The 26,168-nt window shown below is 42.5% G+C and overlaps 1 protein-coding gene across 2 annotated transcripts in view; it reads right to left on the reverse strand.

Moving 5' to 3' along the window:
* Rme-8 (receptor mediated endocytosis 8) overlaps nt 1-26,168 on the reverse strand; it is a 73,706-nt gene that overhangs the window by 42,441 nt on the left and 5,097 nt on the right. Inside the window, exons 4-5 of one of the 2 annotated variants that reach the window (XM_067776238.1) lie at nt 11,640-11,784; nt 9,784-9,982 (exon numbers count right to left, since the gene is read on the reverse strand). In XM_067776238.1, the coding sequence (XP_067632339.1) occupies nt 9,784-9,982; nt 11,640-11,784 (344 nt within the window). Of the gene's footprint in view, nt 1-9,783; nt 9,986-11,639; nt 11,785-26,168 lie in introns of both variants that reach the window. The other variant, XM_067776237.1, reaches the window with a different exon arrangement.

Consider the following 26,168-nt stretch of genomic DNA (forward strand, 5'->3'; position numbering starts at 1 on the left):
CGCCTTTTCGAGATATCGCCATTATGGTGGGCCAGGGGTGACTCTAGAATGTGTTTGTACGATATGGGTATCAAACGAAAGGTGTTACTGAGCATTTTAAGAGGGAGTGGGCATTAGGTCTATAGGTGGACGCCTTTTCGAGATATCGCCATTAGGGTGGGCCAGGGGTGGCTCTAGAATGTTTGTACGATATGGCTATCAAACCAAAGGTGTTACTGAGCATTTTAAGAGGGAGTGGGCATTAGGTCTATAGGTGGACGCCTTTCCGAGATATCGCCATTAGGGTGGGCAGGGGTGACTCTAGAATGTGTTTGTACGATATGGATATCAAATTAAAGGTATTAATGAGGGTTTTAAAAGCGAGTGGCCCTTAGATGTATATGTGAAGGCGTTCTCGCGATATCGACCAAAATGTGGACCAGGTGATCCAGAAAATCATCTGTCGGGTACTGCTAATTTATTTATATATGCAATACCACTAACAGTATTCCTGCCAAGATTCCAAGGGCTGTTGATTTCGCCTTGTAGAACTTTTTCATTTTCTTCTACTTAATATGGTAGGTGTCACACCCATTTTACAAAGTTTTTTCCAAAGTTATATTTTGCGTCAATAAACCAATCCAGTTACCATGTTTCATCCCTTTTTTCGTATTTGGTATAGAATTATGGCATTTTTTTCATTTTTCGTAATTTTCGATATCGATATAGTGGGCGTGGTTATGGTCGGATTTCGGTAATTTTTTATACCAAGGTCAAGTGAGTTCAGGTAAGTACGTGGGCTAAGTTTAGTAAAGATATATCGGTTTTTGCTCAAGTTATTGTGTTAACGGCCGAGCGGAAGGACAGACGGTGGACTGTGTATAAAAACTGGGCGTGGCTTCCACCGATTTCACCCATTTTCACAGAGAACAGTTACCGTCATAGAATCTATGCCCCTACCAAATTTGAGAAGGATTGGTAAATTTTTGTTCGACTTATAGCATTAAAAGTATTCTAGACAAACTAAATGAAAATGGTCGGAGCCATGCCCATTTTGAAATTTTCTTTTATTTTTGTATTTTGTTGCATCATATCATTACTGGAGTTGAATTTTGACTTAATTTACTAATATACAGTAAAGATATTAAATTTTTTGTTAAAATTTGAATTTAAAAAAAAAATTTTTTAAAAGTTTGCTAATTTTTATTTAGCACATATATAGTAATAGTAGTAACGTTCCTGCCAAATTTCATCATGATGTCTTCAACGACTGCCAAATTACAGCTTGCAAAACTTTTAAATTACCTTCTTGTAAAAGTGGGCGGTGCCACGCCCATTGTCCAAAATCTTACTAATTTTCTATTCTGCGTCATAACGTCAATCCATCTACCAAGTTTCATCGCTTTAACCGCCTTTGGCAATGAATTATCGCATTTTTTGGGTTTTTCGAAATTTTCGATATCGAAAAAGTGGGCGTGGTTATAGTCCGATATCGTTCATTTTAAATATCGATCTGAGATGAGTGCCCAGGAATCTACATACGAAATTTCATCAAGATACCTCAAAATTTACTCAAGTTATCGTGTTAACGGACAGACGGACGGACGGACGGACATAGCTCAATCAAATTTTCTTTCGATACTGATGATTTTGATATATGGAAGTCTATATCTATCTCGATTCCTTTATACCTGTACAACCAACCGTTATCCAATCAAAGTTAATATACTCTGTGAGTGGAAGGAGTAGGGTCTGCGGTATACTGCGCTGATCCGGAGTTAAGCAGATCCTACAGGCTGCCGGATTACTGTAGCGTTTTCCAAGCGGAAATATTAGCCGTAACCAAAGCAGTAGAAACCCTGGAAGAGAATAGCTTAAGCTGCAACCGTGTTAACTTTTATATTGACATTCAAGCCGCAATTAAGGCAATAATCTCGCATAGCACAGCATCTAAATGCGTGTTAGAGTGTAAGCAGTCTCTGGAGAGAATCGAGACAGGGAGAAGCATACATCTATATTGGGTCCCAGGGCATATGGGAATAGATGGGAATGAAAAGGCGGACGAATTAGCTAAAAAGGGCGCATCCCTTGAAGCTTGCTCCGTAGACGTCCCAATTAGATTGGGCGAGATTAAGCGAAGGCGAGAGGTGCACATGATCGACCAAGCAGAAAAGGCGTGGGTTCAAGCGCGGGGCTGTAAAGTGTCGAAGATTATGTGTAGGTCTTACAACCTTAGACTAACACAGTTGCTTCTATCATTAAAAAGAGAGGACTGTAGACTCATGATGGGTATTCTGACTGGACACTGCCTTCTGGCGTCACATGCCTTTAAATTAGGCTTGGTCAGTGATAGCAGGTGTAGGAAGTGCGGGTTGGAGGAGGAAACGATCGAGCACGTTCTGTGCTCGTGCCCTGCACTTGCCAGGCTAAGACTCCAGCTATTAGGAGTGATACAGCTGTCAGATCTAGAAGCAGCAAGTGGCTTAAGTCCTAGGAAGCTTCTAGTATTTGCCAAGAGGACGCAGTTATTTTATAACATAGGTCCTGGTTTTTGATAGGGTTTTTCAGTTTGGTCGTTAAAACATACTTCTGGTAACACTACGGACTCAATCAGTCTATGTGAGGTCCTCATGGACCGGCCAGTTCAACCTACCTACCATACTCTGTGAGCTCTGCTCAACTGAGTATAAAAAGGACGTATGGCACTCGGGGACTGCCGCTGTAAAGCTATTGCATATTATCAACTTATGCAATTATAATATTTATGCAACATTTTGTTTTCTTTGGTATTAATTCAAGTTAACCTTTTTAAGCGTGGTGACAGATAAGAAAACAAATTTTTTCCTTTTATTGAATAAATGAGAAGTTAATATTTAACTTTCACTTTACCTTTAACTTTAACTTTATTTTTAACTTTAACTTAACTTTCACTTTAAATTTAACATTCACTTTAACTTTAACTTTATTTTTAACTTTAACTTTAACATTCACTTTAACTTTAACTTTAAATTAACTTTAACTTTAGTTTTAACTTTAACTGTAACTTTAACTTTAAATTTTACTTTAACTTTAAGCTTAACTTTAACTTTGACTTTAACTTTAACTTTAACTTTAACTTTAACTTTAACCTTAACTTTAACTTTAACTTTGACTTTAACTTTCATTTTAACTTTAACTTTATTTTTAACTTTAACTTTAACTTTCGCTTTAACTTTAGCATTCACTTTAACTTTAACTTTAACTTTATTTTTAACTTTAACTTTAACTTTCGCTGTAACTTTAACATTCACTTTAACTTTAACTTTTACTTTAACTTTAACTTTAACTCTAACTTTCGCTTTAACTTTAACATTCACTTTAACTTTAACTTTAACTTTCGCTTTAACTTTAACATTCACTTTAACTTTAACTTTTACCTTAACTTTAACTTTAACATTCACTTTAACTTTAACTTTTACTTTAACTTTAACTTTGACTTTAACTTTAACTTTAACTTTAACCTTAATTTTAACTTTTTTAACTTTAACATTCACTTTAACTTTAACATTCACTTTAACTTTAACTCAACTTTAACTTTAACCTTAACTTTAACTTTAACTTTAACTTTAACTTTAACTTTAACCTTAACTTTAACTTTAGCTTTAACTTTAACTTTAACTTTATTTTTAACTTTAACTTTAACTTTCGCTTTAACTTTAACATTCACTTTAACTTTAACTTTATGATCCGGGGTGGGCGTGAGCTTAGCACCTGCTAAGAAGCCAACCTAATATAAACGCACGCAAGTCATTTTCTGCCAAAAATGTCTCATGCACATACAACTTATATGAGAGCAACTCAAATTGAATTTGCTGCGTGAAAACCTAACTCGATTTCCAATTTTTGTTCTGCGTGACATTTAGATTTGACGTTTGTTTTTTTTTGTTTGCACACATTCTTTACATTGTCGCAACGCATGCTTATTTGGGTTAGGGCAAAAAACGCCGGTTGTTTGCGTGCGCTAAAAAACGCAGTGCGGTTTTATTAGGTTGGCTTGTAAGCATAGCGGAACGATACAAGGTGGCAGCATGGTGACATACCTACAAACATAAATAAAAATTTCATGTACTTTGTTTTTGTAAATTCGATGGACAAATGTCAAAATCGTACTGCGCCGTAATTTGATGTATCAAATCAAATAAAAAAAGCTTAAAATCAGCTGTCCCATGCTGCCACCTTGTATCGTTGCGCCATGCTTGTAAGCGACCATATATGTATACGATAAGCGATAGCACAATGGCTACTTCGTGAAAATCAACGACAGCTCTTTTAGTTTGATTTCGATGGTCGTACGGTGAGGAAGTGTCGCACGCGCGCTTAAAACAGAGTACCAAAGAGTGCGTGTGACACGTGTTCACCGTTCAAGCATTGAAATCAAACTAAATAAATAATTGATTTTGCTTTCGTGTTTACTAACACATTCTCAATTTGGTAATCGTGTAAATGTAGTGGTGCCCACCGGTGTTTATGATAGAGATCCAATTTTATGTATTTGGCCTGTTGCTAACACCGAACCTTTTCGAGCCTTTTCGGATCTTTTTTGACAAATATCCGTTACGGTTTTTTTTGATTTAGTCGCCAAGCCCGCGATAAAATCTATGCAATAGCTTAAAAATATTTTCTAATTATGTTTTCTCGTCAAAATAAATACTTAGTCTTCCTGAAGAAGACAGAATAACTTGTCGAAACGCGCCGGAGAAAAAAAGAAAAACTAATGTTTTTGCTTTAAATTGAACGACCAAAAAAGCGCTTATAAATAAATAGTTGATAAAATATACTGCTATTCTTATGCTCGCATATGAATATTCGGGAGCTCCTTAATATACCAGCCAAAACTTGTTCAACCCCACCCTTCAAATGGTAATGCCACTATCAAAGATATAAGATATATCATATACGGACCCAGCGGATTAGGAAGCTTAAGATATAGCCGTGACAAGTATGCATGTCGTAGTAGGCGACTAAAATTATTCAAGGGTTTGTGTAGCGCAATCCTTTCAAAGGGGTAAAAGTTCAGATTCAGTGGTAACAAAAAACTAAAGTTAATTTTTTTAAAATTTAATTTTGAAATTTCGCCTAAATTTCAGGCATCTAAACTAATATTGCACTCAACTTTCCAGCATTGCAACAATTTAAGAAAAAAATATTAAAACTGTCTGAGTTCATTTCAACAACTAAATTATTTGTTGTTTATGCGGGAAATTCATACCAAAAATGTAAATTTGCGACTTGTATGGCTTTTGCAATGTGTGTCCATACTTCAACAGGCCAGGGGTCAAGGGGGTTCACAGTAAGTATCACGACATAACAGTAGAAGTGCAGCGGCTCCGGCTTATAAGCTTTCGTCGTCGTGGAGTACATGAACCGGTACGTTTGCTACTATTTCAAGTTATGACTTCCATTGGGCGAATAACTTATTTTAGACCAATGAGTCTACAAGGCGGCCAAATTTGTGCATATTGTGATCTAATTAGTATACCACCGACGCACATATGTAGGTAGATTTTCAAGTTTTAGGCGGCCAAAAATATTTTATTGCCTATATCTTCTTAAAACTGTTTAATAAATGAAAAATTATAATAATTTGTGTAATTAATCGGTTATGTTAAAAAAATAGATATTACACTGTGTAACACTAAAAAATTTCTCCGCAGTGAGGCTATTTTTCTTGTTGTACAGCAAGAAGTGTAATAACTTAGTTCTGTCTTTACATATGGTAAATTTTTAATAGGTTTTATGAAAAATTATAATAATTTGTATAACTAATCGGTTATATTAGAATAGATATTACACTGTGTAACACTAAAAAATACCTGCGCAGTGAGGCTATTTTTCATGTTGTACAGCAACCGGGTGTATCAAACCCTCTATCTAGCCCCCTATCTGCAAGTATCTGCAGCTAAATTTAATATAGTTGGCAAGCTAATTGTGCCAAGTACCATGTTCAAAACTAATTTTCACTTGGACGGACTTGGAAGCATAATAAAACTGGTTTTGAACACCAAAAATTTAAAAAAAATAATAATTTTTTTAACATCCTAAAAATATAGGTGCTTTATCAATTTATAACTTTTAAAAATCACAAGCACCATTAATAATCAGCCCTATTCTGCATTATGACTTGGATTGGAATTTTTTCGATTTGGCATTTTTGGTATTCTGTGTTCCAATCTCTTTCGATCCAACTTCGAATCGTTCGATTTTGTGTATTCTGCATTTCGCATTTCGATCGTAGTTCCGTTTTTCTAAGTTGCAAATTTGTTGACGGAAAAATATTTTCTTTTTATTTTTTATTAATTGATAACAGAATTTTAACAAAAATGTAAGTAAAACTTGTTAAGAAACGTAAAAGGCTTGATGATGATTGTTTTTTATGTTTCCAGGTCAAAAACAACATGTCGATGTCGAAGTCCTTGGACGTATTTGCTCCGCAAAAGTATCTAACACATACTTAAGCGCATCCTTATTAAGTCGAAATTTTTTTTTTTGAACCTAAATAAGAAAATAAGTTATTAAACTTTACCACTTTTAAGTTCCATTTCTTACAATTCGTCACTCATCTCAAATGGATTACGCGAATCTCGCAATATTTGCCTTTCCATTCTCGCCTGGCCATTTTCGTATGAGTTGCTTTCCAACTCCACAAATAATGCCGCGGATATTAATTCCAGTATAATAGACAGCTATAATTTGTGTCTTTTCGTTGGCTCCAGTTATATGCCAATGCGAGCTGCCGGAGTAGAGGAAGGTGAAGCGAAAACGTAAACAATCCTTGTGGAAAGAATAAATAAATCTTCATAAAGTATTTTAGGCCAGTGCAATGAAATTAGCATCCATAAAATACAGAAAATGTCAACTATATTCGTGCAGGAATCCGTTGTAACAAAACTTGGTGGCCACGGCAGGGAATTGGCCAAAAACACACTTACAATTACAAAAGCACTTCACTCAAAAAAATATAACACTGCGGCAATATATTCTATTGCTTTTTTTGTACAAAATGGCATGGATAATAAAATATAAACGTTTCTCAGTGTTTTTTTTACAAATTTTCTTTAATTTATTTTGTTTCAATGTTCACACATTCCGTACATACAGCTGATTTCGAAAAATCATTTGCTCTTCCTCTTCTCGTTACGATTCCGTCGTAATGCAGACCCAACTTCGATTAAAGCGGAGCGTAGAACGGGAACGTAATCGAAATGCAGAATAGGGGTGAATGTTAGTATTTACCTGAAATATCAGAATCCATCACAATTACTCAATTCAATTGTCTTAAAACTTAAAATATTCACTTTAAAACATGCGATTTCACATAGGTTATAAAAAAAAACATAACACGTGTATCAGAAATAGCTAAATTCCGATTATTTGACAGCTAACGTCAGATATGCGATGGATGGGAAGGGGTAAAATTATTGTTCCCCTGTCTATTCTTAAGCTGTGAGAGTGCTTTTTTTGTAATTGTGGCAACTTTCAGAAATTCAATTATGGCCGCCTAAATGTTTAAAATCTACCTATGTGCGGCGTTAGCGCGAAGCCATTTGTGGTGGTCTACTTCGTCATATTCAACAATCGGTCGGACATTAATGTGTTGTTGTATCAACGATAAAGATACTCCGCGAAGGTTTTACGGTACGTTCCGGTAACAAGTTGCATTGAGGCCCTAGCCCGACCATCTTGGGAACGATTAATATTACTACATTAAACCGTCTAGGCCATATATTCACACAAACGGTATCACATGCTCTGATTCAGGAAACAGCATCGCTTCTGTGTAAGTCAGCTTTCAAAGCACGCCGTGTGGAGATAGAAAGGCCAGACTGGGTATACACAATTTGGGAAGCACTGAAGGGATCACAACAGAAAGATGCCGGAGTTATGAAGTGTTTCAACTGCGGTAACCCAGGTCACATTGCACGTCATTGCCGCACCGATCCTGGTAGTTCCAACGTGGCTGGTCGTAAACGCAAAGCTGGAGAAGATAAGCAAGAGCAAGTCAGATGTAAAGATCGAGAACTTGCCCCAGCTATTGAATGTCCCGTGATATCTATCTCGCAAATTGGAAGAAAATCGGCCAGTCTCACCGTCAAAGGAAATGTGGATGGCAAAGAACGTGTACTGACTGTAGATGCGTGCGCATCTCATTCCTTAATGCGATCTGATTTGGTCAACAGGACAGTAAAGCCATTACCTGGAGCAAGGTTGCGTACCATCACTGGCGAGTATAACCAAGTCCACGGAGATATGTGAAGTCTTAATTGGAACGGTCACGGTTCTACACAAATTCGATGTGGCGGAGATCGTTGATGAAGTCATATTGGGAGTGGACTTCTTAGTTGACCATGATGACAAGGATGATGTGCTATAAGAACCAGGATGTACCACTCAACTTCAGTTTGGAGAAAGAGTTCAGCAGTAAGCGAGTGCTGGTGGAGGAGATTCAACAGAGACCACAAAAGTCAAAGAAAATAAATCGGGCAAGGGTTGAGGGAATGAATGGACCAAACAAATTAAAATCAAAGATAACTGCGAGAGAAATACTGGCATTGATAAACCTAAATGGACGCACTAAAACGAAGAGAAGAATTTCCCAGAATGAATGCAAGGGTGGTTTCAAGCCAGGGCGCACTACTGTTGTGAACCGTCAAGACGATACTGATGATGCAAAGTCAATCCGTCAAGATCAAGCTCTGGGAAGTAGTTCATTGGCCAAACAACAGTGTGAGGAAACGGTCCAGGATAATGAGTAGTAGGATGAAACACAGGTACGACAAGAACAATAATTCGGAAGGTTTCCTGGAGGGAGATTTGGTACTGCTATATAACCCACACTTGCCGAAAGGTGTTCCAACCAAATTTTGGTACAGTTGGGAGGCCCGTACAAAGTTGCGAAGAGGATCAGTGATACCATCTACCGCATACAAACCATTGGTAAACCAGAAAATAGAAGGGTGGTTCATTTGGAGAGGCTAGCCGCGGTTAGATCGAGAGATTTGTCTGATCGGGATGATCAGACTTAGGTGGAGGGCAGTGTGACGAATATTACCATCTCTAAGCTGTTACTAAGTAAATGCACAACAATAAACACATTAAAGCAAGCTAAATAAACACCATAATCATCATTTACCCGCATACATACAAGGCAACGAAGAGATAACTCACACTACATCTGTGTGTACATCGGTCGAAGTAGTACTCACATATACACGCGCATATGGCTATGCGAGAGGCTATAAACTACAGATACACATGCGCATAGCTGGTAACCAAGTAGAAAATTCTAGCAGAAGAAACGTCTAGACATTTGGAGCAGAGAGTGTAAAAGCAGCACAAGCTGAGTAGTCAGTAATCAGTTTGATTTAAGCACGCTATCAGTTGAGAAGTGAAGTTTAATTGCGAAGTACTTTCAAAGTAGTATAATAAAGACCATTTTGTAATACAGAATATTGGAGTGTTTTATTCAACAGTTTAGCGATACGAACGTAAGCAGAAGGTTCCAAATAAGCGGAATATCACTAAATTCGTTACAATATGTATATAATGCAATATACAAGTCGTTTACAAAAATATTTGAAAAACACTATTGAGCAAATGATTTAAGTCATCGGACAGCCATTAGCCTATTTACTATTGTGAACGTTTTTCAAACATTCGCCACTTGTAAGAATTCGCAATGGGCAATTCACAAGAGTGTCGTATTCATGTAAAATTTAAATATTTAGTTAAATTTAGGGTTCAAATCTAGTCATTCACTGTACTTACCTATATTCACCAAATCGTTGACGTTCGAATTGCTCAAGTGTTATTTGACTTTTGAGTATCTTCGTTTCAATACCAAGGAACTGTACTGATCTCTGTGCAATATTTTGTACGATTTCATGATGATTTAATGCTCGGAACAGATGTAAACGACTAAAGCCACCATGAGCCATAACAATGCCACCTTCATAGTCGGAAATGCCTACTTATAACGTAGAGAAGGCAGACCAGTAGTGCAAAATTAAATTGAGTACGAAACAAGTAAATGTGTCTAAGTTCGGGTGTAACCGAACATTATATACTCAGCGTGAGCTTCAATTGCACATTTCATTTCAGATAAATTACTTTTCCACATAACACGTGGCACCGTCCGTTTAAAAGAAAAATGTCTCCCAATTTCCTCTTACAATAAAACTTGATAAGTGAAATATCATTGATTCAAAACTATTTTTTGCTAAGTTATATCTTATTATTCTAGTGTGCGACTCTTTTAAACTTGTTTTATATCTAAGTTGCCGTGGTCTTTAACCGATCCCGTCCATTTTTACAAGGAATATTTTCTGCTGTAGGGAAAATTTGTGTACCCAATTTTATTACGATCCGTTAATTTTTCTTCGAGTTATGGCTCCCGAAACAGAAAATTGCTTAGTCATAAAAGGGGCGGTGCTCCGCCAATTTATTAAAATTTGAATTTTTTCCTATTTACTGTTATAAATACACTTCGGAAATGAAATACCATTGATATAAAGGTCTTTTTTGCAAAGATATAGCTTATTTTATTGGTCCACGACCCTTTTAAAATTCTGTTATATAAAAGTGGGCGTGGTCCTTAACCGATTTCGTTAATTTTTCTTCAAAGCATTCCTTATAGTAAAGGCAGCCTCACTGCCGAATTTTGTTACGATAGGTTTAACGATTTTTGATTTATGATTAATAATATTTGTAAAATTGATTTTATCACAAGCGGGCGGTGCCATGCCCATTTTAAAAATTTTTTTCAAATTTTTATCAAGAGTCTCAATATCAGTCCACACGTCAAATTTCAACATTCTAGGTGTATTATTTACTAAATAATCAGGTTTTATGTGTTTTCCAAAATGTTATATATGTATATAAAAAGTGGGCGTGGTTATCATCCGATTTCGCTCATTTTCAATACCAATCTATTCTGGGTCCAGATAAGCTCGTGTACCAAATTTGGTGAAGATATCTCACTATTTACTCAAGTTATCGTGTTAACAGACAGACGGACGGACATGGCTCAATCAAAATTTATTTCGACACTGATGATTTTGATATATGGAAGTCTATATCCACCTCCATTTCTTTATACCTGTACAACCAACCGTTATCCAATCAAAGTTAATATACTCTGTGTTCAAAGTACGCTGAGTATAAAAACAACATTCGTTTGGTGTATATGGTAAAATAAACTTTGTCAAGTTTCTCGAAACTACTTATGATGTAAATGTGTCATTTTGGGGTGGAACTTCACATATTTCTTTCAATCTGACTGTAAATACTGAAATAGATGCTTCCCGCGAATTCAGTATGGATTCGCCTTGGATACTTCCATTTAAAAGTCAGAAAGAAACAAATAAAATTCCAACCACTCCGAAAGTAATCAAATGAGCGCGACTGTCATACCAAAACACATAATAGTGCCGAATATTGTTGTTTCTTCTTTTGCTAAGGTCTAGTTCAACTCTTGAAGCTATCAATTCCTCATATGTCAGTTTCGTGCCAAAAGGCTCAATTTGCATTCTTTGTAATTCAACTAATTTGTATAAAGCAAATAGCGTGCAATAGATTTTAAGTTTTTTTTTCTTTTTTCGAAATAACAAAAGAACTATTAATACCTATTATGCCTTCTATGTCTTTGTACATATAACTTGTAAGCACTTCGTTTGTTGTTGGATCCAATTGATCTAAGGAGCACGGTGTAACTTCAAGCATTGTGGGTAAGCTGATGCCGGACCAATGGTATTTATAAGCAGGGAAACGCTGGAATGCATAGTGTAAATAAACATTATGAATACAAAATCAAAGCCATACGTAAGGAACTATGAGTACGGAACATTATATACCCAGCTGTGGAGTTTATAAATATACATATAGCTCATATAGTATCTGTCGCTTCCCAAGGCAGTCGGTTCCATGTACCGGAGCGACTCGGGATTTTTCCCGACCAAGGACTGTAATTTCAGTGTAACCCCATTTAATTTGTTGCGTCAGTCCCATAAATTGTCATCCTCCCGGCAGCTCCTTGCAGCGGGACTGCTCCATATTCTCTTGCTCCGGGAAGGTGTCGAACCCAATCCGGTTCCGTCTCCTGACCCCGGCCCTGAGAAATGGTTTTGCTGCATCTGCCGGAAAAGAATCTTATTAGGACGGTCATACTCTGTTCAGTGTGTCTCGTGTAAGGGATGGATGCATCGGACAGGTTGTTCTGGACTTGATCCCAAAACCCGACGTCCACGTAACTTTTATAAATCTCTTTTGGCTCCTTGCTGTTCACGCCCAAGGGCGTCCCGAAGTCTACGCCTTAGCGCTAACCCAATTACACCGGGTACCCCAATGCTTACCCAAGGGCGTCCAGTCCCAGGGTCACAACAGCAGTTGCGTCCTAGCTTTTCACAACCCAGGCGTAGTCACCCATCTCTTACTCCTAGAGTTACGACGTCTCCCCCGTTACACTTCAGAATTCTGCAGTTAAACTGTAATGGATTAACTGGGAAGATCACGGAGATAGTCGATTTCATGAAGCGGCACAACATCCGCATCGCCGCGATTCAAGAGACTAAACTCACAGCAAGATCTGCTCTGCAGACCTGTTCTCGGTATTATGTCCACAGAAAAGATCGTGAGAGCGGAAATGGAGGCGGCCTCGCGTTTATCTTACACCACTCAGTGCAATATCATTTATTTGATCCCGACATCGGCCGCAGGGACAGTGTCTTAGAACGTCAAGGCGTATCTCTCCGGTCAGGTGATGCAAACCTAGAAATCATCAACGTCTACATCCCTCCTGTCCCCTGTTGCCCCAGTGGATACCGCCCTAACATCAGCGCCTTAGTCACTGGCAATAATCGCATTATTTTAGGCGACTTCAATGCCCATCACGATCTATGGCATTCAAACTTGCAGTCAGAAAGTAGGGGTGAGATGTTGGCGGATCAAATAGAAGAAACGACGTGCTGCACAATAAACGGAGATGCCCCACACGTATGGTAGGAAGCTGTCGGAGTTCGCCGGATATATCTATCGTGAGCGCAGGACTCGTAAACTGCGTTAACTGGCAGCCGATGGTAACATTGACATCCGACCACCTGCCTATACTTATTTCGCTCGAGCGTACCGCCGACTTCATTGTCACAGAAAAACGCACTTTCATAAACTTTAAAAAAGGAAAGTGGGACGAATACAAATCCTTTACAGACAACCGCTTTGCTGCCTCCCAACAAGGGGAGCGTGCTTTCCGCAAGGTCATTGAATCCGCCTCGGCTCGCTTCATTCCCGCCGGTAAAATTCCCGAAATTCGGCCTCACTTTCCGGCGGAGGCCGCAAATTTAGCGAGAGAACGTGACCTTATAAGACAGCTCGATCCCGGCGACCCCCAAATAAGGGATATACACAACTCCGAAGAAAGTAATTGCAGCCGTACAACATTCTGCAGCATAAACACCACATAAATTGAGACTGTGGGTTGTACAAGGCGAGTAATAAGCATTCGAGTTTTTGTCGAGAATGTGACGTAGTGCTCCGGTGTAAGCTCCTTTCATATCAAGTATGGCAAATTAGATCATCGATTTTCTGACCAGTTTTTTGGTTACAATTCACGAAAGCCAAAAACCGTTCTTGAATTGTAAAATTTGTTAGTGATTAGCTGGTCATTGATAAGTGTATCAATTGTAGCCTCCTTTTGAATTAGATTTTGTAAAGATCGCCATTGAATATAACATTTAATGTGATTTTGAGTATTTTCGTGTGTTGGTAGCTTATCGTATAGTTTCTTCCACACCTGCAATTTCGAATATCCGCTAGGACAACACATTTTAGGTCGATTTAAAGTATTGGTGCTTAGCCGACGACATGGTAGGCAATAAAAAGTATTACTACTGGCACTCCACCCCAACCAGTCACGCACCACTTTCTCTCCATTTGGCAAGATTCTGTTTAACAACGAGGTAGGAAATGCCTCGTCATAACAATCACGTGGAAAAATAACAGGACACTTTTGATGACCTAGACGAATTATTTCATTAACTCCTTCAGATCGCAAAAACTCATTATTCACGCTACCGATATCGAAGTCGTTTAAATAATCTGAACTATGATACAGAGTTTGTGCTATTGTTGGAAGGCCTTTTGAAGATGAACCTTCATCAGCGTCACCACGAAAACTACGATTTCGGATTCATGTAAACATACATTTTTCTTTGACGTTTTTATTGTCTCCTCACTGTTCGAAGGCCCAGGCAAAAAATCATTATCAATATTCGTTGCTTTTGAAATTCGGCTTACAATTTGCGGATGGAACAACTTAAGACTCTCCTGAATTAAAAAAAAATGTCTTAGTACCTCTAATTCATGGGCCCCCTGAGAAATACATTTTTGTTTGATGTTTTTATTGTCTCCTCAGGCCCAGGCAAAAAATCATTATCAATATTCTATGCTTTTGAAATTCGGCTTAAAATTTGCACATGTTACAAATAAAGACTCTCCCAAGGCCGTCGGTTCTATGTACCGGAGCGGCTCGGGATTTTTCCCGACCAAGGACTGCCATTTCAGTGTAACCCCTTTTAATTTGTTGCGTCCCTCCCACAAATTGTCATCCTCCCAGCAGCTCCTTGCAGCGGGACTGCTCCATATTCTCTTGCTCCGGGAAGGTATCGAACCCAATCCGGGTCCGTCTCCTGACCCCGGTCCTGAGAAATGGTTTTGCTGCATCTGCCGGAAAATAATCTTTTTAGGACGGTCATACTCTTGTCAGTGTGTCTCGTGTAAGGGATGGTTGCATCGGACAGGTTGTTCTGGGCTAGACCCCAAAAGCAGACGTCCACGTAACTTTTATAAATCTTTTGTGGCTCCTTGCTGTTCACGTCCTAGGACGTCCCGTAGTCTGCGCCCAGGGCCTCAACAGCAATCGCGTTCTGGCCTTCCACAACCCAGGCGTAGTCACCCGTCACTTACTCCCAGAGTGACGACGTCTCCCCCTATGCTCTTAAGAATTCTGCAGTTAAACTGTAATGGAAGATCACGGAGATAGTCGACTTCATGAAGCGGCACAACATCCGCATTGCTGCGATTCAAGAGACTAAACTCACAGAAAGACCTGCATTGCAGACCTGTTCTGGGTATAACATCCACAGAAAAGATCGCGAGAGCGGAAATGGAGGCGGCCTCGCGTTTATCATACACCACACTGTGCAATATCATATATTTGATCCCGACATCGACCGCAGCGACAGTGTCTTAGAACGTCAAGGATTATCTGTCTGGTCAGGCGATGCAAATCTAGAAATCATCAAGATCTACATCCTTCCTGTCATCTGTTGCCCCAGTGGATACCGCCCTGATATCAGCGGCGTACTCACTGGAAACAATCGCATGATCTTAGGCGATTTCAATGCCCAACACGATCTATGGCATTCAAACTTGCGGGTGGACAGTAGGGGTGAGATGTTAGCGGATAAAATAGAAGAAACGACGTTCTGCACTATAAACGGAGACGCCCCCACACGTATGGTAGGAAGCTGTCATAGTTCGCCGGATATTTAAGAACTCGTAAACTGCGTCAACTGGCAGCCGATGGTAACATTGGCATCCGACCACTTGCATATACTTATTTCGCTCGAGCGTCCTGCCTACTTCATCGTAGCAGAAAAACGCACTTTCATTAACTTTAAAAAAGGGAAGTGGAACGAATACAAATCCTTTACAGACAGCCGCTTTGCTGCCCTCCCTATCCCAACTGATGCCCCCAAGGAGAGCTGCTTTCCGCATGGTCATTGAATCCGCCTCGGCTCGTTTCATTCCCGCCGGTAGAATTCCCGAAATTCGGCCCCACTTCCCGGCGGAGGCCGCTAGTTTAGCGAGAGAACGTGACCTTATAAGACAGCTCGATCTCGGCGACCCCCAAATAAGGGATATAAACCAACGCATCAGATTGCTTGTGGATGAACACAAGCGGGCGAAATGGGAGGAGCACCTAAGCGGTTCCACATCAGGCGCCGTACTATACTCATTTGACGAGGTTACCGTCGTCGAGGTCCTTCAAGCGGTGAATAGACTGCAAGACTGCAAGTCTCCTGGCCCAGACGGGGTACCAAACAGAGCACTCAAACTAGCTCTCACTTATAACACGCCAACATTTGCGGAACTATTTAATGCATGCTTGGCTGAGGGGACATTTCCTACAATATGGAAACGACAAAAGCTGGTCCTGCTGCCAAAGTTTGGTAAAAATACGGCGGAACCATCTAGCTACAGGCCCATTTGCCTGCTCGACTCCGCCGGTAAGGTTCTTGAGCGAGTCCTCTATAATCGACTCGAAAAAGAAATTGAAGATGTGGGTGGTATTTCCGATAACCAGTTTGGGTTTAGGAAAGGAAGATCTACCATCCAAGCTGCGAACATGGCGAAGGAAGTGGCCCAAGAAGCCATAAGTGGCACCCGATGGCTCGAAGGCTCTAAGGAATATTGCCTTATCGTTACTTTAGATGTAAAAAATGCCTTGAACACTGCCAATTGGGCAAAAATTCTTGACACGCTGGAGCAGATAGGTATATCCCTTTACCTGCGCAGGATCATACGCAGCTATTTTGAAGGTAGAGTGCTGGAATATGAAACGGCTGCTGGAGTAGAAAAGCTTCACGTCACAGGCGGTGTTCCTCAAGGCTCCGTGCTCGGTCCACTGCTTTGGAATATTATGTACGACGGAGTATTTCGACTTAAGGTACCCAATGGGGTGAAAATTATCGGCTTCGCGGACGATATCGCATTGGTAATCACCGCCAAGCACCTAGGCGAAATATGCGCCAAATCTAATACAAGCATAGCGATGATTCAATCGTGGCTTACGAAAAATGGACTGCAGCTGGTGGAACAAAAAACAGAGGCTGTACTCATATCAAGTAGGAAAAGGGTGGAGCAGGTCACTATAAGAATCGGCCGCCATGACATCGACACGCTGCCTGCAATAAAATACTTGGGGGTTGTGATAGACAGGAGGTTGTCATTCAAATCCCACTTAGAGTATGCCAATGGAAAGGTAGCAAAAACCGTAGCAGCATTATCTAGGATAATGATAAATGCAAGAGGACCAAAGCAACGACGGCGTCAACTTCTGGCTGGCGTTGTAAAAAGCCAAATACTTTACGGGGCTCCTGTTTGGCATAAGGCCACGGAGTATAAATCATACTTCCGCGGGATAAAGTCGACTTACCGCCTGTGTGCACTACGCGTCTGTAGCGCCTTTAAAACTGTCTCTGACGACGCAGCACTAATCATCGCAGGAATGTGTCCTATAGACATATTAGCAAAAAAAAAAGCAGCGACGATTTATCGGGATCAAAGCTCACGTAACGGAGCACGAGAGCGAAGCGTGCAGAACTGGCAGCTCAGGTGGAATGCTTCAACAAATGGTCGCTGGACACGCCGATGTATCCCAGATATTAATATGTGGATATCTAAAAAGCACGGCGAGGTAGATTTCTACCTCACACAGTTTCTGAGTGGTCACGGATGCTTTAAGGAATATTTGCACCGATTCAATCACGAGCCTAACAACATATGCGATCACTGCGGCGGCGAAACAGTAGAAGATGTTTACCATGTATTTTTCGAGTGTCCTAGGTTCTATAGCTCGAGATGCAAACTGTGTAGAATATTTGGAGAGGATTACACTCCTGAAACAATTGTTGGATGCATGATACAAAGCAAGGTAAAATGGTCCGCGGCATGCGATGTAATAGCGGAAATAATGAAGTGTCTACGAAGTCTTGAAAGGCTACGGCGCAGCAGCGAACATTGAACAGTCGAGTTGTGTGGGTGGATAACAAATTGCTAAGGTGGAGGGGATCGAGCTGAGCACGTATTGGATGCAAGGCCTCCGTACAATTAGCGGCGTGAGAATGATAAAATAAGAAAATACCGTAATATATGTAGGTAATGTAATAGTAAACCAGGCGACGGATTGGAGACAAGGCCTCTTCAACAGTTCGAATACTGCCCCAGGTGAAGGAATAAAGCACGGATTGGAGACACGGCCTCTTCAACCGTGCGACCAAAAGCAGTCAACATACACGCAACGACAAACCTACGGATTGGAGACAAGGCCTCTCCAACTGTAGAAACAACGAGTATGAGGGTAAACGTCTCACATGTAATCAGAGTTTATACTCGGATTGGAGAGAAGGCCTCTCCAACCGGTGGAAGTACGAGGAAAGCCCCGTTACGTATTGTGGAAAAAAAAAAATTCTATTTATACATATATAAGTTATTTACACATATATACATATATAAAAAACAAAACCCTACAATACAAGTAGTCGAACGCACAAGCATGCCACAAGCACTATATGCACAGTGTTCAAGGTAGGCTTGGAAATATTCGTAGAAGTGGTATGCGTCAAGCACATTCAGGTAGTAAGCAGGGCGCGTCAGTCCCAGCGTTAACCATACCGCGGCACTATCTAAGTACAGCAACGTGACCCCGACAAGACGTAGAGCTTAGTGCTCAACCTACCTCCCGACGGAATACTTGACGGTAGTACCGGGGGGTAAATGGTACTCAGACGGTAGGAGGTTTAGTGCGGTTAAAGTCCCACACTGACTATGAGGCTTTCGATGCTTTCTCCTCGTAAAAAAAAAAAAAAAAAAAAAAAAAAAAAAAAAAAAAAACTAAGCGGTTGTAACCTCTCTGCCGGTGTAGGTCAACTTTGGTCCACTGTAAAGTCCCTATCGAATCCGTCTAGGCACAATGACAAAGTTTCCATCGCCTTTGGCGACAAAGTGCTGTCGGATGCGAAAAAATGCGCGAGCGCTTTCTGCCGACAATACATAATGCATTCTACGGTCGACAAAAATAGACGGAGGGCCAACAGACACGCACATAAACATAAGTTCAGCGCATCACCAATTACCATCACCGCCAAACAGGTTGAGGATGCCATCGGTCATGCTAAACCATCCAAAGCAGTGGCCCCAGACGGCATAGCCATGCCGATACTTAAAAGCCTAGGAAAAGAGGGTTTCAAATATTTAGCACATGTCTTCAACCTGTCTCTTTCCACCTTTGTCATACCCGAAAAATGGAAAATGGCCAAGGTGGTACCGCTACTAAAGCCTGGGAAACCAGCTAACATAGGAGTCATGTCGCCCGATATCTCTCCTATCGCCAGTAGCCAAGACGCTTGAAGCCATTTTGCTCCCCCACTTCAAAGCAAATTTGCAACTAGCCTGACATCAGCATGGCTTTGGTAACCGCCATAGCACCACCACCGCGCTGAATGCCATAAGCACACAGATAAATTGTGGTTTAAATCAGAAGCCCCACCATAGAACAGTACTCGTAGCGCTAGACCTATCAAAAGCTTTTGATACGGTCAACCATGGCACGCTACTGCAGGACTTGGAAGGGTCTACCCTTCCCCATGTCTTAAAAGGTGGACCGCAAATTATGTGGGTGGTCGGCAGGCATCGGCGCAATTCAGAAACAAAATATCAAAGCCAAGAAGAATTAAACAAGGGGTGCCTCAGGGTGGTGTCCTATCCCCACTTTTGTTTAATTTTTACATATCAAAACTACCTGCGCCACCAGAAGGAGTTACTATCGTTTCTTACGCCGATGACTGCACAATAACGGCCACAGGTCCGGGCCCAAAGATCGATGAGCTTTGCAACAAAATAAACGGCTACCTCCCTGATCTCTCCAGTTTTTTCCCCTCGCGAAACGTGGCATTATCACCGACTAAATCATCCGCGACCCTATTAACAAGCTGGACGTCCCAAATGTCGACCATTTTGAACATCCACGTCGATGGCACTACGCTACCGACTGTCCTACACCCTAAAATCTTGGGTGTGACGTTTGATCAGGATCTACATTTTGGTGAGCACGCAGCTGCAATAGTTCCGAAAATCCAGAGCCGTAATAAAATCCTCAAATCCCTTTCTGGCAGTACTTGGGGAAAAGACAAAGAAATGCTCATTACCACATACAAAGCAATTGGCCAGCCGTTTGCGTGCTACGAGTCCCCTATATGGTCGCCAAGCCTAAAAACTACCCACTGGAAGAAGCTACAGGCCTGCCAAAATACTGCGCTCAGAACCGCCACGGGCTGTCTTCTTATGTCCCCAGAACACCATCTACATAATGGGAGAGAATTGAGATGCTAACCAAACAGTTCCTGTAGAATACCCAGAAACCTGAGCATCCCAACAGACATCTGATTGATGAGCCAGCACCGCCTAGGGACTTAAGGAGTCATCTCCGTAAGCATTTTGAGGAAATACGGCACCTGAGAACTCAGCCGTATTAAGCAAAAAAACACAAGCAGGTCCTTGGTGAACTCCACAAACATGCGTCGGATCTTTATGGCGGGAAATGCCCGGTGAATCCAGTACTCGGGGAACAGTACCCAAAATTGGCGGGAGAGGAACGCATACTCCCCAGGGAAACGCGAGTCACTCTGGCTCAACTTCGTTCTGGATACTGTAACAGGTTAAACTCTTACATATCCAGAATCAACCCCGACATACAAAATGTATGCCCCGCTTGCAATGTGTCCCCACATTACACCAACCATCTCTTTAATTGTAATGTGGAACCAATGCCTCTAAACCCCTTTCATTATGGTCCACCCCTCTCGAAACAGCAAGTTTCCTTGGACTCCCGTTAGAGGATATTTATGACAATTTGTGATCGGTCGCAGCTATTAGGTTGGGTGAAACATTGCTACAACAACAATTAAAAAAAATGTCTTAGTACCTCTAAGTCGCGTGCACCCTGAGAAACCCCGGGCCCGGGGGGAATCCCCCCATCCACCACCACAACCCCTCTCGTTGTTGTTGTTGTTGTTGTAGCAATGCTCGCCCCACCTAATAGCCGCGACCGATCACAGATTGTCATCAATATCCTCTAACGGGAGTCCAAGGAAACTTGCCGTTTCAACAGGGGTGGACCATAAGGAAAGGGGTGTTAGAGGCGTTGGTTCCACATTACAATTAAAGAGATGGTTGGTGTCATGTGGGGACACATTGCAAGCGGGGCATACATTTTGTATGTCGGGGTTGATTCTGGATAGGTAAGAGTTTAACCTGTTACAGTATCCAGAACGAAGTTGAGCAAGAGTGACACGCGTTTCCCTGGGGAGTATGCGTTCCTCTTCCTCGAGTTCTGGATATTTTTCTTCAAATACTGGATTCACCGGGCAATTCCCGACATAAAGGTCTGACGCCTGTCTATGGAGTTCACCAAGGACCTGCTTGTGTTTTTTCGCTTCATACGGCTGGGTTCTCAGGTGCCGTATTTCCTCAAAATGCTTACGGAGATGACTTCTTAGGCCCCTAGGCGGTGCTGGTTCGTCAATCAGATGTCTGTTGGGATGCCTAGGTTTCTGGGTATTCAACAGAAACTGTTTGATCAGCATCTCATTTCTCTCCCTGATGGGGAGTATTCTCGCCTCATTATGCAGATGGTGTTCTGGGGACATAAGAAGACAGCCCGTGGCGATTCTGAGAGCAGTATTTCGGCAGGCCTGTAGTTTCTTCCAGTGTGTAGTTTTTAGGCTTGGCGACCATATGGGTGACGCGTAGCACGTAATCGGCTGGCTAATTGCTTTGTATGTGGTCATGAGCGTTTCTTTATCTTTTACCCAGGTACTGCCAGCAAGGGATTTGAGGATTTTATTACGGCTCTGAATTCTCGGAACAATTGCGGTTGCGTGCGCACCAAAATGTAGATCCTGATCAAACGTCACACCCAAGATTTTGGGGTGTAGGACAGTCGGTAGCGTAGTGCCATCGACGTGGATGTTCAATATGTTCGACATTTGGGGCGTCCATGTTGTAAATAAGGTCGCGGAAGATTTAGTCGGTGACAATGCCAGGTTTCGCGAGGCGAAAAAACTGGAGAGATCAGGGAGATAGCCGTTTATTTTATTGCATAGCTCATCGATCTCTGGGCCTGGGCCTGTGGCCATTATTGTGCAGTCATCGCCGTAGGAAACGATTGTGACTCCTTCCGGTGGTGAAGGTAGCTTAGATATGTAGAAATTAAACAAAAGTGGGGATAGGACACCACCCTGTGGCACCCCTTGTTTAATTCTCCTTGGTTTTGATGTTTCGTTTCTGAATTGCACCGATGCCTGCCGACCACCCAGATAATTTGCGGTCCACCTTTTAAGACATGGGGGAAGGGTCGACCCTTCCAGGTCTTGCAGTAACGAGCCATGGTTGACCGTATCGAAGACTTTTGATAGGTCTAGCGCTACGAGTACTGTTCTATGGTGGGGGTATTGATTCAAACCGCAATTTATCTGGGCGCTAATGACATTTAACGCGGAGGTAGTGCTATGGAGTTTTCTGAAGCCATGCTGATGAGGGGCTAGCTGCAAATGTGCTTGGAAATAAGGGAGCAAAATGGCTTCAAGCGTCTTTGCCACTGGCGATAGGAGAGATATCGGACGATATGACTCACCTACGTTAGCTGGTTTCACAGGCTTTAGTAGCGGGACCACCTTGGCCATTTTCCATTTCTCGGGTATGACAAAGGTGGAAAGAGACAGGTTGAAGACATGCGCTAAATATTTTAAACCCTCTTTCCCTAGGTTTTTAAGCATCGGCATGGCTATGCCGTCTGGGCCCACTGCTTTGGATGGTTTAGCGCGACCAATGGCGTCCTCAACCTCTCTAGCGGTGATGGTGATTGGTGACGCGCTGAATTTGTGTTTATGTGCGTGTCTATTGGCTCTCCGTCTATCTTTATCGACCATAGGATGCATTATATATTGTCGGCAGAAAGCGCTCGCGCATTTTTTCGCATCCGATAGCACCTTATCGCCAAAGGCGATGGAAAATTTGTTGTTGTTGTAGCAACAACAACATGGAAACTTTGTCTTTGTGCTTAGTCGGATTCGATAGGGACTTTACGATGGCCGCTTCCCAAGGCAGTCTGTTCTATGTACCGGAGCGACTCGGGATTTTTCCCGACCAAGGACTGTCATTTCAGTGTGACCCCATTTAATTTGTTTCGTCCCTCCCACAAATTGTCATCCTCCCAGCAGCTCCTTGCAGCAGGACTGCTACATATTCTCTTACTCCGGGAAGGTATCGAACCCAATCCGGGTCCGTCTCCTGACCCCGGTCATGAGAAATGGTTTTGCTGCATTTGCCAGAAAAGAATCTTTTTAGGACGGTCATACTCTGTTCAGTGTGTCTCGTGCAAGGGATGGTTGCATCGGACAGGTTGTTCTGGGCTTGATCCCAAAACCCGACGTCCACGTAACTTTTATAAATCTTTTGTGGCTCCTTGCTGCTCACGCCCAAGGGCGTCCCGTAGTCTACGCCTAAGCGTATCCCCACTACCTTCCAGCAGCTTCGCTGCTCAGCAAGCCACAACAAGTACCCGCTGCTGCTCGCGCCCCACGGCGCCAACAACTCAAACAGCTGATACCACTCATAACTACTACCTTCGTAGTAGAGCTGGTAGCAATGCTGAGCATCAGCCCCTGCCCCCGTCTTCTTCTCCCCCCCTCTTTTCTGGCAGCAATCGGGCAGGTCAGGGAAACAGACTCTTAGTCCCTGCCTCCGTTTGCACCGTCTGCCAGCACAGAATATATAGGTTTGCGACATCCGCTCAATGCAGCTCCAGCCTTGGGTGGTGCCACTTTCCTAGATGTTCTGGTCTCCGCGACGGCAACCCCCCGACGGGTTTCATCGCGCCATGTTGCCAGGTCGCAAACCCAAATCATCCGGGTACCCCAATGCTTGCCCAAGGGCGCCCAGTCCCAAGGCCACAACACCAATTGCGTCCTGGCCTTCCACAACCTAGGCGTAGTCACCCCTCACTTACCCCTAGAGTGGCGGCGTCACCCCTCATGCACTTCAGAATTCTGCAGTTCAACTGTAATGGACTAACTGGGAAGATTACGGAGATAGTCGATTTCATGAAGCGGCACAACATCCGCATTGCTGCGATTCAAGAGACTAAACTCACAGCAAGATCTGCATTGCAGACCTGCTCTGGTTATAATGTCCACAGGAAAGACCGCGAGAGCGGAAATGGAGGCGGCCTCGCGTTTATTATACACCACTCTGTGCAATATCATATATTTGATCCTGGCATCGACCGCAGTGACAATGTCTTAGAACGTCAAGGCCTATCTGTCCGGTCAGGCGATGCAAATCTAGAAATCATCAACATCTACATCCCTCCTGTCACCTGTTGCCCCAGTGGATACCGCCCTAATATCGAGGCCTTACTCACTGGCAACAATCGCATTATCTTAGGCGATTTCAATGCCCATCACGACCTATGGCATTCAAACTTGCGGGCGGACAGTAGGGGTGAGATGTTGGCGGATCAAATAGACGAAAGGACGTTCTGCACAATAAACGGGGACGCCCCCACACGTATGGTAGGAAGCTGTCATAGCTCGCCAGATATCTCAATCGTGAGCGCAGAACTCGTAAACTGCGTCAACTGGCAGCCGATGGTAACATTGGCATCCGACCACCTGCCCATACTTATTTCGTTCGAGCGTACCGCCGACTTCATCGTCACCGAAAAACGCACTTTCATAAACTTCAAAAAAGGAAAGTGGGAAGAATATAAATCTGCAACAGACAGCAGCTTTGCTGCCCTCCCTATCCCGACTGATGCCCGCCAAAGGGGGCGTGCCTTCCCCAAGGTCATTGAATCCGCCTCGGCACATTTCATTCCCGCCGGGAGAATTCCCGAAATCCGGCCCCACTTCCCGGCGGAGGCCGCGAGCTTAGCGAGGGAACGCGACCTTATAAGACAGCTTGATCCAGGCGACCCCCAAATAAGGGATATAAACCAACGCATCAGATTACTTGTGGACGAACACAAGCGGGCGAAATGGGAAGAGCACCTAAGAGGTTGTAACCTCTCTACCGGTGTAGGTAAACTTTGGTCCACCGTAAAGTCCCTATCGAATCCGACTAAGCACAAAGACAAAGTTTCCATCGCCTTTGGCGATAAGGTGCTGTCGGATGCGAAAAAATGCGCGAGCGCTTTCTGCCGACAATATATAATGCATCCTACGGTCGACAAAGATAGACGGAGAGCCAATAGACACGCACATAAACACAAACTCAGCGCGTCACCAAAAACCATCCAAAGCAGTGGGCCCAGACGGCATAGCCATGCCGATGCTTAAAACCTAGGGAAAGAGGGTTTCAAATACTTAGCGCATGTCTTCAACCTGTCTCTTTCCACCTTTGTCATACCCGAGAAATGGAAAATGGCCAAGGTGGTCCGCTACTAAAGCCTGGGAAACCAGCTAACGTAGGTGAGTCATATCGTCCGATATCTCTCCTATCGCCAGTGGCAAAGACGCTTGAAGCCATTTTGCTCCCTTATTTCCAAGCACATTTGCAGCTAGCCCCTCATCAGCATGGCTTCAGAAAACTCCATAGCACTACCTCCGCGCTAAATGTCATTAGCACCCAGATAAATTGCGGTTTGAATCAATATCCCCACCATAGAACAGTACTCGTAGCGTTAGACCTATCAAAAGCTTTTGATACGGTCAACCATGGCTCGTTACTGCAAGACCTGGAAGGGTCCACCCTTCCCCCATGTCTTAAAAGGTGGACCGCAAATTATCTGGGTGGTCGGCAGGCATCGGTGCAATTCAGAAACGAAACATCAAAACAAAGGAGAATTAAACAAGGGGTGCCACAGGGTGGTGTCCTATCCCCGCTTTTGTTTAATTTCTACATATCTAAGCTACCTTCACCACCGGAAGGAGTCACAATCGTTTCCTACGCCGATGACTGCACAATAATGGCCACAGGCCCAGGCCCAAAGATCGATGAGCTATGCAATAAAATAAACGGCTATCTCCCTGATCTCTCCAATTTTTTCGCCTCGCAAAACCTGGCACTGTCACCGACTAAATCTTCCGCGACCTTATTTACAACATGGACGCCCCAAATGTCGACCATATTGAACATCCACGTCGATGGTACTACGCTACCGACTGTCCTACACCCCAAAATCTTGGGTGTGACGTTTGATCAGGATCTACATTTTGGTGCGCACGCAACCGCAATTGTTCCAAGAATTCAGAGCCGTAATAAAATCCTCAAATCCCTTGCTGGCAGTACCTGGGGAAAAGATAAAGAAACGCTCTTGA

This window comes from Eurosta solidaginis, chromosome 3 (assembly GCF_040869045.1).
Source record: "Eurosta solidaginis isolate ZX-2024a chromosome 3, ASM4086904v1, whole genome shotgun sequence".
NCBI lineage: Eukaryota > Metazoa > Arthropoda > Insecta > Diptera > Tephritidae > Eurosta > Eurosta solidaginis.